At 56.3% G+C, this 14,695-nt stretch overlaps 1 protein-coding gene across 3 annotated transcripts in view; it reads left to right on the top strand.

Annotated features, from left to right (window-relative positions):
• Nucleotides 1–3,595: 3,595 nt before the first annotated feature.
• MLLT1 (MLLT1 super elongation complex subunit) overlaps nucleotides 3,596–14,695 on the top strand; it is a 62,559-nt gene continuing 51,459 nt past the window's right edge. For 2 of the 3 annotated variants that reach the window (XM_032883738.1, XM_032883736.1), the window contains exons 1-2: nucleotides 11,341–11,403; nucleotides 13,006–13,186. In XM_032883738.1, the coding sequence (XP_032739629.1) occupies nucleotides 11,356–11,403; nucleotides 13,006–13,186 (229 nt within the window). In that variant the 5' untranslated portion in view covers nucleotides 11,341–11,355. Of the gene's footprint in view, nucleotides 3,639–11,340; nucleotides 11,404–13,005; nucleotides 13,187–14,695 lie in introns of those variants that run through there. The other variant, XM_032883737.1, reaches the window with a different exon arrangement.

Genomic DNA, 14,695 nt, shown 5'->3' with positions numbered 1-14,695 from the left:
ATCATGATGTGAGCCGAAGGCAGATGCTGAACCCACTGAGCCACCCAGGGGCCCCTCATTAAGGTATTTTGAAGGCAATATCCTTCTAAACCAATCCTATGCATCTCTAAAAAAAAAAAAAGACATTTTCCTACACTACCATAATCTCATTATTGCAACTAACCAAATACATTTTCAAGTATCAGCTGCTATCATCCATAGTCATACTTCCCCAGTGGACACAGCTTGTTTGTTCAAAACCCAAGGTCTAGGGACAGATGCCCCCATCGCAGTTCGTTGTGAGGCTACCTCCTGTGCCTCTGGGCAGTCACCTTTCCTCTCATTCCCTCCCGTTGACGCAAAGAAGCCAGGGTTGTTGAGATCCCATTTTCTAGATTTGTCTGACCGTCTTCTCATGATCTCATCTTTCACGCTTCCCCTACATTCCTGGGTTTCTCCTGTGAACTGGCAGTTAGGCCATTAGGGGTGAAACCAGATTCAGGTTAAACTTTTTGGGCAAGAATTTTCTTTTTGGTGCCATGGACTTCTCATCACCCCTAGCAGGAGCCCGTCATTCTGCTTGTCCCACTGCTTTGCTGCTAAGGGTGGTCACCGAACCAAGGTGGTGACAGCATGATGTTTTCCATGGTAAAGCTACTTGTTTCCTCTTCGCATTTAGCAGGTGATCTGAGGGCAGATTTTTGGTGAACATGAGACTTTCCAGTCCCCTGTAACCTTTCAGGGAATGGTTTCAGCCTCCGTAGATGACTTGCCCACAATGGTCTTTTCATTAGTGGTTTCAAAATAGTGATCCCCCCCCATCATCTTTTCAGCATTATCAGCAGGTGTTTTTCTGTGAAAAGGGCTTTCCCTCATCAACCGGGCTGCTTTCATGCTGCAAAGGCATGGTAAGCGAGACATTGATGTGGTTGTCACTTTTGAAAGTGATGAATGAGCTCCGGTGTTGTTCTGATATTAGTATGGACTCGTGGATATTTATATGTTCATGGTGTCAAGAAATCCATTAATTTTTCTAATGTGGTAAAAATATACATAACAAAATTTATGATTGCAACCATTTTAAGTGCACAGCTCAGTGGCGTGAAGCACACTTACATTGTGGTCCAGCCATGCCCATCATCCGTCTCTAGAACTTTCCATCTCTCCTGAACTGAAACTCTGTCCTCAGGAAACACTGACTCCCCAACCCCTGCCCCACCTCTGGCTCCCACCATGTCCTCTCTCCTCTCTCTCTGTGGATAGGACTCTTCTAGGGATCTTCTGTGAGGGGAATCAGGTGGGATTTGTCCTTTTATGTCTGGCTTATTTCACTGAGCATAATGTCCTCCATGTTGTGGCAGCTGTCCCTCTGTTTTAAGACTAAATCATATTTCATTGTATGGGTGGATCCCATTTTGCTTGTCCATTCAACTGCTGATTGACACTTGGGTTGTTTCCCCGTTATTCTTTCCAATTCTTAAATGGTTATGTTTGATTTAGTGGGAGCCCTGGGAATATAGTTTTGAAAACCCCCAACAGTTCAAAATTTAACTTAAAGAGAATTTCCCAGATGAGTAAGGGGTCGGTGGTTGAGTTCCTGAAGCTTTTCCTTGCAACAACTGTAGCTGGAAGGTTTTTCACTGCAAGCTTCCTTTAGAGACAAAAGGCTAACCTGCCAATTTTTGTCCCTTTACCGGGGACAGTGGTTCTGAAATTTGATTAAGTTTCACTATCGTCTGCAGGGCTAATATGGCCATCCCTCTGGGTGCAGGTCGTGCGCCCGTGCGCCCAGAGTTTCTGATTCTGTAAATCAAGGGAGATTAGAATTTGCATTTTTTTAAAAGATTTTATTTATTTGTCAGAGAGAGAGGGAGAGAGAGCGAGCACAGGCAGACAGAATGGCAGGCAGAGGCAGAGGGAGAAGCAGGCTCTCCGCCGAGCAAGGAGCCTGATGTGGGACTCGATCCCATGACGCTGGGATCATGACCTGAGCCGAAGGCAGCTGCTTAACCAACTGAGCCACCCAGGCGTCCCTAGAATTTGCATTTTGAATAAAGTTCCCAGGAGATGCAGAACCTGCTGGTTCAAGGACCACTTAGAACTACTGATCCACTTACATCCAGTTATAGGATTAAAAAAAAAATTGTACTCACATCAAAGTTGCTGCTTATCTTCTCAGCAGGTCCTTCATTTCTTCCTCTCAGCACGCCCAGCCCTAGATCAAAAGGTAGGGTATTACTGTGACAGCATCTGGCCTTTTTCAGAGTTTTACATGGAATTATGTTCGTTCCAAAGTTACTGATTTCCTGATGTTCTTCAGTACAAAATAGCACCCTGATTACCTAAAGAATACTTGGCCGACACTTAAATGTGAAGGCGGGGTGGGGGGACAAGAAAACCTCCAAGCAAACCAAAAGCCCGGGTTTAATATAAGAAGAAATTTAAAATAACTGCACAAAGGTGCCTGGGTGGCTCAGCTGGTTAAGTGTCTGCCTTCATCTCAAGTCATGATCCTGGATGGAGCCCTGAGTCAGGCTCCCTGCTCAGTGGGGAGCCTGCTTCTCCCTCTCCTCCCTGCTTGTGCTCTCAGTCGCTATCTCAGCCTCTCTCAAATAAATAAATGAAATCTCTAAAAAATAAAATAAAGCATACGAGTTCCCAAGTTGCAGGCAGAAGTCCCATTGTCCGAGAGCCAAGTGGCTTGCAAGATCCTAAAAAAGATGGAGTGATATGTCTCTGTCTCATCCAAACACAGTTTACAAATTGTGAAATTATATGATCACGGGTAAATTAAAAGATGGTTTTAGAGGGATTAGGGGAATGATCAATTTCATGGATGAAATGAGGCTTTCTTGATCATTTTAATGCAGAAGATTTCAAAATGTGTATCATTGAAGTTAGTGTGAACTAAGACTACAAGGTACTGAGCGTCCCCATTTCACAGATGTGCAAACTGAGACTCAGACGGAGAGGCTAGTCGACCAGGCTTTCCCTGATGCAGATCCAGCATTGGAAAATTAATTTCCCGTTCCAGGGCCCGGAGCCCATCCCATGACACGGTAGCAACACGTGGCCAGGAAACAAAAGTGTTCCTAGGGCACCCTCCCCGGGGCTCGAACCGCCACCAGGTTAGGCTCAGACCCCCGGGAAGCTCCGGCCACGAGGCAGCGCCCCCTGCGGGCCGCAGTGCGCAGGCGCGGCACGCCCGTCCCGCCCCCGCCCCCCTCCACGTGCGGCGCACACCTCGCGCTCCCCTCCGCCGGGCTCGCCTCGCGCCTCCCTCCCTCCCTCCCACCGCCCCTCCGGTTCGGGCTTCCCATTGGCTGGGGGCTTCGTCCCTCCGACCGCAGCCCGGCAGGTCCCCGCCAGGCAGGAAGTCCCGCCCCAGGAGCGGCCGTCCGCGCTGCAGATTAGCCCAGGCGGCTGTCAGTCGGGGCGGCAGGCCAGAGTCGGCGGCGGGGGCCCGCGGTCGGTGCGCGACCCGGACTGGCGGTGGTTTCCGGTTCCGCGGGGCTGGCGGGCGGGCGGGCAGCCGGGAGCGGCGGCGGTGGCGGCGCCTGACAGACAATGAGGGCGGCGGGGCGGCGCTGAGCGGCGGCGGCGGCGGCGAGCGACGCGGGGCCCGGGGGCGGGGCGGGGCGCCAGCCATGGACAATCAGGTGAGGAGCGGCCGCGCCGCCCCAGCGCAGCCCGCCGCCCGCCCGGTCCCCTCCCTCCCTCCCACGACCCGCCCGCCCGGCCCTCCTCGGTCCCGGCCTCCCCGCCCACGCTCAGCTCCCGCCCGCCCCGCTTTGTGCTCGCCCGCCGCTCCCCCGGCCTTTATGTGGGGCGGGGGCGCCCCTCCCCCATCCGCGACCCCGGCCCGGCCAGAGCCCCTCGGACTTCTCTAGGGGTCCGGACCTGGCCCAGCGCAGAGCCCTCTGAGACGCCCCCCGGAACCGCAGCCCGGCCCAGAACCCCCGGGATGCCCCTGGTGATCCCAGTCCAGCCCAGAGCCTCTGGGACGCTCCTCGGGACCCCGGCCCGGGCCACAGCCTCCACAGGCGGCTCAGACAACCCCCGGGACTCCCCCTGAGACTTCAGCCCAGCCCAGCACCCTGTGGGACGCTCCTCGGGCCCCTGAACCAGCCCAGAGCCCCCACAGGTGGCCTAGAAGCCCCTGAGATGCCCTTTGGGACCCCAGTGCGGCCCAGAGCCGCTTGGATCCCAGCCCACTCCAGAGTCCCCGCAGACACCTCTGGGGACTCCAGCCCCGGCCAGAGAGTCCCACAGCTGCCCTGGGACCCTTCAGATGGTCAGCTCTGGGCCGTACCACCCTTCTGTGGGTCCAGGGCCTGTCTTCTTTTTTCTCCGGACACTCGGCCTCAAGTCCCTTCAAACTCCTTGAGCCCGCAGCCTACTGCTGCTGATTTCTTAAACCGAGTGCTGGGGTTTGAATCCCCCCACACCTCCCGGAATCCCCGGGACCTTGGTGCGGCCTCCTGCTTCCTCAAACCTAGGCCCACCTGAAGCCTCCTTAACCCTCATTCTCTCCAGGACCGAGCCTTCTCTCCCCCTTGATCTTACCACTGCCTTAGCCTAGGTGACCGTTTTCCCTTGAACTCTGGCTGGGGCCTGGGTTTTTCCCCACAATGACCCAGGCCTGCATTGAGCTCACCCCCTCAGCCCCATCACTTTGGACTTGGGCTTGCTTCCTCAGAGGCTTTGACACCCCACCCCTCCCCAACCCTTGCTTCCTCAGCTCCCTCTGGTTTCAGGCCCCGTTCAATTCCTTGGCCCCTAGAGCCTGACGGGCTCTCTTTCACCTTCAGATCTTTCTCTGGGACCAGGCCCAGGGGCATTTTCTGCTCTGACCTGGAGCCCCCTAGCCTGTCAGACCCCAGATGGCTCACTCCCCTCAGCGTGGGTCCTCTGTGCCTCTGCAACCCTGATTTACACTTCCCCACACTTCCCCCCAGTCCAGATCTCAGTCTGCCTTTTTCACCCTCAGCTGGCTTCCCTTTGCGGACCCCAGTTCCCCAGCCCCCCTGTACGTCTCTCCTTGCATTCAGGGTCTCCCACTTCCTCCCAACATCCCCAAGCCTGACGTTTTGGCTTTCAGCCACTCTCCTCTCCCCACAGCACACCCCATATCCCTTCCTTCCCCAGCATCTTAGAGCCTTGCTCCAAACTCAGAGTGGTTCCCCAACCTCCATAAACTCTCCCCTTGGCCCCTTTCCCTCCGTCTGGAAACCCAGAGTCAACTCTGTCAGTTTAAGTAAACCTGAGGCCTTTCAGGCCCTCGTCCCGCCTTCACCAGCTCTGCACATCTTCTTTCCAGTACCCACGCCCCTTTCCCCTCTCAAGCCCAGGACTGGTGTGGCCCCCCACATGGGGTCATTTATTTCTTCATCCTTGCTCACTGCCCCTGGGCTTCCAGGGGCACGAGGCCAGGAAGGGTGGTGGTGTGGGGCTCTGGGGGCGGCCGCTGAAATCTGCAGTTGGTGAGGGCAGGTTGGGGCGTCCCTGGCTGCTGGCGCCACCCAGGCGGCTCTGTCTGGTAAGGTGCTGTGTGGTGGTGAGGTTTCAGGGGCCCGTCCCAGTCACCTGTGGTGGTACAGGATCACTGTGGCCTTTCTCTTGAGAGGTGGGGTAGAGTTTAGAGCTGTTGAATGGTGGATTTCTGTAGTGTGGTGTGAGTTCACTTCTCTTAAAGGTACTGAGCTTGTTGCTTCCAGCCTGTGCTGAGTTAGAAAACAAAAGAGAATATACCTTCCGTGTCCACTTTCAATGAAGCCCCCCCGCCGCCGCCCCTCATGGGAAAGTCTTGTTGGGTACCACGCAGGCATAGAATGTAACTCCCGCCTGTCACCCCACCTGCTAGTCCCCCGGGAGATATCTTCGGCCCAAATGTGTCCATTCCCCCATGATTTGCCAGGCCCTGGCTGTTTGGGTTGCTGTCATTTATGTAAGTGGAATGGTGGGGATAGGTGGCATTCTTGGCCGTGACAGAGGGAGAGAACAGTCCTGCTTGAGTGGACTGGTGATCACACTTGGGCTAGGAGAGAAGATCGCCACTGCCCAGTGGGCAGCCGCTAGCACCTGTGGCCGTTGACGTTCATGTGCATGAGAATGAAAAAGTCAGTTTCTCAGTGGCACCAGCCACATTTAAGTGCCCATTAACCACCACTCCTGAGCTGTTGGCCGCCTTCATGGGCATTTCAGAGACACAGTAGTTCCATCATGGCAGAAAGTTCCATGGGCCAGTGCTTGTCTAGATCCTTACAGAAGTATTTGCAAGTGAAACTGATCCCAAAGGAAAGTATGTGGCTCTTTGTAGTCTGATTCTCTATTCCTGGCTGCATTTCTGCCAGTCTGGGAGAGGCCTGGGAGCTCTGTCCCTTCCTGACAGAGGTGGCACTCCCTGGGAAGACAGGAGGGAATGGTGTCCTTTACCCAAATGGGTAAGTTGGCACTGACTGTTCCAGAATGACTTTAGTGCATGGAAAATGCTTTGAATTCACCAGAATCTTGGCTTTCTCTTTCTCCCTCAAGATGCCCCAGACCTGTAAATGCCTCAGCCTGATGGGAAACAACAGGACTTTCCCCTAAGGGCCCCTTGTCCCACTTGCTTTGGGAGGGTTTCATTCTCTTTACTTCCCTGCCATATTCTCTAGAACTTTCAGACTCAGCTAAGAAGGGGGATTCTGCATTTTACTCTGGACTCCCAACTTCTCAGCATTGAAATCCTTTCCCCATGGCCAGAAAAAGTCTTTTCTGTTTCCCTTTTCCCTGACTTTAACCCATGCATTTGATTTCCTCAACCCTCAGTCCAGACTTGCAGGTCCATTGTCTCTGGTGTTTGTGTTTTGGTGGGTCACGTCTGGGAGACATGGAGGGTGTGGAAGGGTGGGCATGGGTGAAGGCGGAGCAGATGGCGAGAACATGGAGAAAGGAGGCTGGAGACAGCGTCTCTGGGCCCAGAGGTGGCCTAGGCTGCTAGGGGTGGTGTCAGCACCTCAGTGGTCCTGTTCTCTGTAGGACCAGGGAGCCCTCCCTTCACAGAAACACTCAGCCTGTCACCTGAGGTGGGCAGCCAACCCATTGAATCACACAGTTGAAATGACGCTTGCTGATTCTCCCGAGTTCACATGTGAGATACACTACTGTTGACAATCCTCTGTTGTTCCAGAAGAGGATGTTTGCTTCTGACAATGATGGCCCAGTTTATAGAGATGGAAATGGAGGCTCAGGAGGGTCCCACGAGGAGTCAGGACCAGGTGGGATTCCTAGGTGACTGAGTCCTTTTCCCAGACCTTGGAGAGAAACGCTCAGATTTGCACAGAGCACTGACTTCAGGGTGACAGGATTCTCCCTGACCCAGCTCTCAAACTGTCACTGGGCAGTTGACCTGCTGAGTGGTTTGTCCTAAAATTAGTACGTCGTATAGTTTTTGAGGTAGGAACGAGAATCCTCTTCGCCTCTATAACCATCATAATTCCTTTCTTTCCCCTTTTTCCGCACCTAAGATTGATTTCTGTTAGAGAGCGAGAGCATGAGAGTGAGTGAGCTGGTGGGGAGGGGCAAAGGGAGAGATGACCTCAAGCAGACTCCCCACTGTGCAGGGAGCCTGATGCAGGGCTGATCCCACAACCCTGAGATCATGAGCTGAGCCGCGATCAAGAGCTGGACGCGGAACCCGCATCCCCGTATCTGTCACAGTTCCTAACTCAGAGTTTTGCACTTCGCTTTGCCAACTGTTGGTTGAATAAAAGTGACTAGGAATCAGTCACTTTGTAACCAGGCGTGCGGTCGGAAGCCTTGATCAGTGTTGTACTCCTTCGGAGCAGGCTGCTTTCTGGAGAACTTCGTGGCCAGCCGGTGCACCATCCCCGCGGCTGCGGGCGTGAGAGTTGGGACACGTGTGTAGCATAAACCCTGTCCCAGCCTTCCTGGCTGGCTGGCAGCGCTCAGTCTTCCTGGAAATCTGCAGACTAAGGACTGGGGGTGTCATTGCATCTCCCCATGGTCTGCGCACTTATCCTTAGTTTCCAGGGAGACATTCACCAAGCCCCTTCTTGTCCCTTTGTCATTAACCTTATGCCCTGGGCCGAAGGGATGAGGCCAGACGAGGAGCGCAGGTACTAGCCACCCTCCCCCCCTCCCAGTCCCCGTCGTGTGTCACTGGTTAGAAGACCAGCGCCTTGTGCAGGGGTTGTGAGAGCTCCTTTGGCTCTGTCCCCACCTCTGGGAGGCAGTCTTCGGCTTGAGAGGATTGTCACGGAGGGATCCCCATCATGTTCCCATCTTCCTCGTGTTCTGATCCGGTGGCTGCTCTTAAGAGCCCCCCAGCCAGGTCGGGGGGGAGAAGTTTCTGCAAAGAGTGTTTTCTCTGGTCTGGTGCTGCTGTTGCACACTGTGGGACCAGCACCTTCTCACGCTTCCGTAGCTGTTGACCTGCAGCAGCCGTGCCAGCAGCCGTGCCAGACCCAGTTGGACTTGGCACGGTCAGTCTAGGCCAATGAGGGGAGAAGGCTCTTCGGTGTTCTCTCCTCCTGGGAGGGGAGGGAATTGTTGCATCTGAGGGAATTGGATACGGTCGCCAAACTCCAGGCATAATTATACCACTCAGTAAAGTATGCAATCCCAGAGGAAAGGGCATCTGTTGAAGAGAATTCCCACAAGGAAATCAGGGGAACTCTTACAGATAAACTTGTTAAAGACCCGCCTTTGGGGGCCCAGGCTGAGGGCAGGGTCCATGGGACGCAGGAAGAATCCAGTGAGGAAAGACCTTTGAGGCAGCGGAGCTGTTGGAGGGAGGCTGGCCCACTCTGCCGGGCTCTGGCCGTGTGAGTCCACACTTGGGGGGGGATCTGTACTGTCCAGTGAGCAGGTGCCCTCCAGGGTCTGTTTGCCTGGCATGCAGGCCGTGGGATTACCACCCTTGGGTTCTGGTGGATCTGGAGAGAGCAGTGCCTGGCCGAGGCCCTCAGCCCAAATCTCACACCCCATCGCCCTCAGTGCCCCACAGTTGCTCCATCTCCATCTGAGGGCATAGAAGTGGCATAGTGAACTCTTACCGGGCAGGCCCGGAATGTTCCCCCTTTGTTCCCAGCTTTTGGAGCGGGGAGTGGGTGCCAAAGAGGTTCCCAGGGTTCTGGGACATGGCAGGCACCGAGGCCGGGTCCCTCAGGCTCCTTCCAGCCGCCCACTTGGAGGTTGCACGGGGTGCCTGCGAGCAGCGGGCGGGACAGGCGGGAGGCATTCCTTCCAAGACGCCTGAGAGCTTAACCTGACTGGCAGGGGACCTCTTTATGAAGCTCGGCGCCCTTCCTGGGGAACGAGCTAACTGATTCACTTCAGTTCTTTGGTTCCGCTGCATGGGGAAGGAGTCCAGGTTGGGGGGGGGGCTGGGCAGAACCCTTGAAGGTGGAGTTGGCTGAGTTGCACTAAGAAGATATCATGACTTGACAAGCCGGGATGACTGGGGCGGGCTGTTTCTCGCCTCTCTCCGGTTCAGGGAGCTTGAATGTCTTCCGCAGTCGGCGACTTCTTTTCTAAGACAGCGGCTCAGAACCTGAGTGACGCCACCATCTTTATTTCTTGGAAGAGTCCAGCATTCGGGGGTGGTGGGGGGAGCCTTCCCCTCCTTAGCGCGCCAGCGGCCGCTGTCGTTGGCCCTTGGAGGGTGGGGGGTGTCCAGGCTGGGTTGGCGCCAGCCCCGGGGGCATAGATGCTGCCCGGGCAGAGCGCTGGGCATGGTGTGCCAGCGCAGCGATCGCCCAGCGCCGCTTCTCAACCTTCCTGTTTACTTTGGCCTCTGGAGCGGGTGTTTTGGCGCTTCATTCTCCGTCTCTGTTGGAACTGCGGTCTTCCATTCTTTCACAATAACTGCCCTGCCCCTGGTGTGCCCTGGGTAGGAGCCCCAGCCGGTCAGAGCTGCTGAGAAGGCAGCCGGGCAGACTCTGGGGAGACCTTTCCGTCCAGAGGAGCTTCACTCCGAAGAACCGAAAGTCAGAGTCCTTTGCCGGCGTATGGTCACGATCCTGCGTTTTTAGTCCACCTGTAGCCCCCCAGCAGTGCAGGGAATGTCTCCCGATTTCTCAGGGGGGAGGACAGGAGGGCGAGAAAGGCAGAGTTTCAGTCCTGTGTGGGAGGGCGTCGGGGGTTGCCGCCCACTCAGGGTAACGTAAATACAGTTCTGGCTCCTTTCCGTGGAACGTGGCCTGTGTGTGGTGCTCTGTAGATGGATGCCTGTGGTGGATTTGAGCATGACTTGTTTATCCAGACGTTTGCTCCCTCGTCTCTGGCTTTTGGTGTGGTGTTTCCCCCTGGAGTGTCCCCTGTCGCCTGTCCTCCTCCCCCGCACCCCTGCCACCTCTTGGCATCAGCATTATCCCACTGCCCTGGGTCTTGGGGCTGAACTTCCTTGTCTCTCCTTGATCCACTCTTCTTCTTCTTTTTTTTTTTTTAACGTTTATGTATTTATTTATTATTTATATCATCTGTACCCCCAGTGGGGGACTCGAACTCACAGCTCCTGCATCAAGAGCCTCACGCTCTACCGTCTGAGCCACTCAGGCACCCTTCTGTCCACTCTTAAGTCCTGCCAGTTCTCCCATTTCAGACTCGTTTAAATCTTTTCTAGCCACTCCCTCTGGTTGCCTCCTAGCAGGCTTGTTGTTTGTCTGTCTGTCCTTTTCTGCCTTCAGCCTAAACTGTACACAATTGCCGGGGAATTTTGACTCAGATACTGTTTCCTTGCATCCATCATCTGCTTACAGTTGGCTTTCATTTCTGCTGTGGGGAATCTGAATGCTCCATCCCGATCCCCACCTGTCCCTCCAGTGGCCCCGGGACCTAGAGAGCCCCTGCTTTCTCCCCTGTGGAGCCCCACAGTGACCGATCCCGGGCTGGGGGACCTTCTACTCTGTGGTTTACAGTTGGCTAGCTAAGTGCGCGGAGCCTCCCACTAGCCTTTCCCAGCACTGGGACCCACCCTGTCCTTATCAGTGTCCTTATTGGCCCTTCCCTCTTGGAAAGCACCACTTAGAATTTGCTGTCATAGGAAGGCTCTCTAGTTTAAATGATCTCTCGTATTAACTGATGCCTCATGTATAGTGGTTCGAAGATGGAAGTAAAAGGACGAGCTAGATGAGGTCCCTGAGGAGGCAGCAGTGAGCGGCCACGGAGCAGGGGGGCGGGGGGGTGGGCATGAAGTGCGTGGCATGGAGGGGGTTGTACCCAGACTGCCGCAGAGCCTCCAAGGCAAGCCACCGGCTTGGGGACGGCTCACGTGCTTGTGTGTGTGTGCGTGCATGCGTGCCGCTCAACCCAGAAAACCTACATGTGGATGGCAGGACACACTCTGACTTCAAAAAGCTTAAAAAGTGAGAGATGATGAGCATCTTGGACTTAAGGAGACACACAGACGGGAGACGGGAGGTGTGCTGAGACGTTCGGACTTTATTCCGAGGGAGTGGGGAGCCATGGAAAGCTGAACCGGCGGAGCGATGGGCTGTGTGTGTCCTGCTTTCCTGGCAGTGACCGAGAGCACAGGGACAGAGGGAGGACACCGTTGTGGGGATCTTCTCTCTGGTGGGGGGAAGGGGGCGGGAATCGCATAAGGTCAGCTGGGGAGAAAGGGGGTCCGGAGTACAGAGCAGGAGGTCTCTGGTGGTTGGTGGGCGGCAGCGGGGAGGGTGGTTCCTGGAGGGGGCTTTGCTGAGGAAGTGTGAGTTGCACGCCACCCAGCACCGAGCTCTTGGCTGTCTCAGCGCTTGGGAACACGTGTCCACTTGGCCTCTGCTTTCTTTGTAACATTCTTGCATTTGATACTAGGTGTCAGGCTGTATCCATGAGGATCCCGGGGAGAACCTTCCGAGCAGAGTGGATGTTTACTGTGGGCTCCCTGTCGGTGGTTTTGGCCCGCCCAGGCGTAAACGCTTTGTGGCTTTGTGTTCAGTGGGGTGGAACCGGCATGAGCTACCTCACACTTCGGGTGCAGTGTCACACACGTGCGTGAGGAAGGGAGCCTGGCTGCTGGGTCTGCAGGTCTGCCTGGGACCCGTCCCCCAGCTGGCTTCCTCCTGGGCCCTCCTTGCTGTGTACCACCATTCTGCCCTTAAAACAGAAAGTGCGTCTGTGTGGACTCAGGCGACCCCAAGGGTCTCTGTTCCCCAGAGGCCCCCCACGGGACGGAAGAGAGGAGCTTGGGTGACCTGACCGACTAGCGAGGGCAGATGGCAGAGGGGTTCAGGGAGCAGGCCCTTGGGGGACACACCTGCGCTTGAATCCGGGCCCTGCTCCCTAGCCGAGGACGGTGGGCTGCTCAGCAGCCCAATCCCGGGGCCTCTGTTTCCTCATCTGTGGAATGAAGGAACCGCGCTGTGGGTCACACTGGGAGATGTATTCTGAGAGCTCGTGGTGAGGGGTCCAGCTCTGGACAGGGAGCCGCCCCCGAGAGTCAGACGTCAGAGCAGAGCCAACAGATTGTGAGCCGATGAGCTCCAGCAGTGACAGATGCTGAGAACGTAGGATGTGACACAGCGTGATGGGGGTGGTGGTAGGTGCTTTCAGATTGGGTGGCTGGGGGTGGGGGGGTCTTCCCAGAGGAGGTGACACTCAAGCCGAGACTTCAGAGACAGGAATGAGCGAGCTGTGGAAGAGACTAGGGAAAGAGCCCCCGAGGCAGAGGGAACCACGGGTGCCGAGGTCCCGAGATAGGAGCGAGCAGGGCTTGCTGGAGGAACGCGGGCAGGTCGTCCGGCTGGGCAGAGGATGGGGGCGAGGACGGGAGGCAACGGAGGGCCTCCAGTGGGCAGGCTGGGGAGAGCGGGCCCGGCCAGCAGCTCACACGGTGTCCGGTCCGCTGTAAGTACAGGGAGGCCCTTTGCGCTCTTGCGGGTTGAGACTCCCGTGGCTCGAGAGTCTTGTCTCTTCCTGTGGCCCGCGCTGACCGAGCTCTGTGGGCGACGGAGTGTGATGGCTGGCAGGTCCCTGCTTTGGGCTTTTCACTGACCCGTGCTGGCCTCTCTCTCCCTCCAGTGCACTGTCCAGGTCAAGTTAGAGCTGGGACACCGTGCCCAACTGCGCAAGAAGCCCACCACGGAGGGGTTCACCCACGATTGGATGGTGTTTGTCCGTGGCCCCGAGCAATGTGAAATCCAGCACTTCGTGGAGAAAGTGGTCTTCCGGCTGCACGACAGCTTCCCCAAGCCCAAGCGCGGTGAGTGCCTCCGGCCTTAGCGGGGCAGCCCCGCGGGGACCGAGTGTTGGGACGTAACCTCCAACTGTGTGTGTCTTCCTCCCTGAAAGTCTTGTCTCCTCCCTCTCCCTGGGAGCAGCTGACTCGCACCCCTGTCCGTGCCGGAGGGAAGGTACCCAGCCAGGATGCGGCCCTTCTCTGACCTCCAGATAAAGTGGTTCTCCTCCCTCCTCTCCGCTTCTCCTTCACCTGATGAGTTCGCTGTAGGGAAAACCCAAAGGAGGTGGTGACTGTGTCTTGTGTCATTGTTTAGACTTGGGCTCCGAGAAGCATCCAGAGCATGTAGCCCATGGCCAGTGGGTGGGAAGGCTGACTTACTCCCACCTGGTGAGTAATCAGGAAATTGCTTATTGGGCCTACATTTGAGGATGAGAGATACCATTTTAAGAATTCGTGATATTTGGGGCAAAAAGCATAAAGGGTTCTCATTTCCCCACCGTCCTGTGTGCCCTCCCTCTCTGCTCCCCCCTCAGACTGCTGCTGGGCAGAAGGAGAGGGGCCTCATGCGTATACTCGGCGCAGGTCCCGATGGCCTGTGGCCCAGCGGTCTGACGGGGAGGAGAGGTGGGAGCTCATCCAGCTTACCGGGGGTCAGAGAACACTCCCTGGGGAATTTGGGATGAAGTTGGTGACCGTCTCCTTAGCTCTGTGGCGGCCGGTGCCACGTCTGCTTTGCTCGCCATGGAGTCCCCCGGGTGAAGCGCAGCATGTCACAGGTCCAGTAATTAACTTCTTGAACGGGGGTGTTGATAAAGGAGAGAAGGACTTTCTTGCTGGAGAAGGGCTTCAGGGCAGGGAGAGCCGCTGCTGAGCCCTCCGCTCCCAGTGCTGGGGACAGGGGGCTGCTCGGGAGCAAGTGTGGATGGCCTCAGGCAGGAGCAGGAGCACGGCGCGGAATCCCCTGGGGGCCAGGGCCTGTGCCAGCGAGCGGGGAAATGACGTCTCTTGCACATGCAGAAAGTTCTGGTTCACAAGGGAAGGCAACTGGAGACTCCTAGCACCGTGGTAGCCATTTCTTTTTTTTTTCTGGATTCTTTCATCGGTGTCGCCATTCCTTTCCCTTGTTTCTCCTTTCCTGGGTCTTCACCTCGTCTCCTTTTCCTCCTTTCCTTCCTGAGTGTCCTGGAGGAGAGCAGCTCTGCTTACTATGCCAGCAGGTGTCTGGCATTAGCACCGTCAGGAATTAGAGCCCGCGGTGCTTACCGGCAACTCCCTGCTCAGCTCTTACCCTGCTCGGGGTCCCTGTGCAGTCTCCCCGCCGCGCCCTGACCGATGCGAGACGGGCTCTGGAGGGCCTCGGGCGCAGCCTGTGCTTTAAAGCAGGGTCTGCGCACTGGCCTGGGGCTGGGGGAGCTCCTCTGCTTGTTCCCGGCTCCCGCACGCCCCTTCACCCCGGCGGGCCTGCTCTGTCCGCACTGCCCTCTGGGGCTGGGCCCTCCGCGCATCCTTAGGCAGTTTCCTCTCCAGTTC

The sequence above is a fragment of the Lontra canadensis genome, unplaced genomic scaffold (assembly GCF_010015895.1).
Source record: "Lontra canadensis isolate GAN:19392208 unplaced genomic scaffold, GSC_riverotter_1.0 scaffold88, whole genome shotgun sequence".
Lineage (NCBI taxonomy): Eukaryota > Metazoa > Chordata > Mammalia > Carnivora > Mustelidae > Lontra > Lontra canadensis.
The sequence above is the reverse complement of the archived record's forward strand: the minus strand, read 5'-3'. Positions and strand labels throughout refer to the sequence as shown.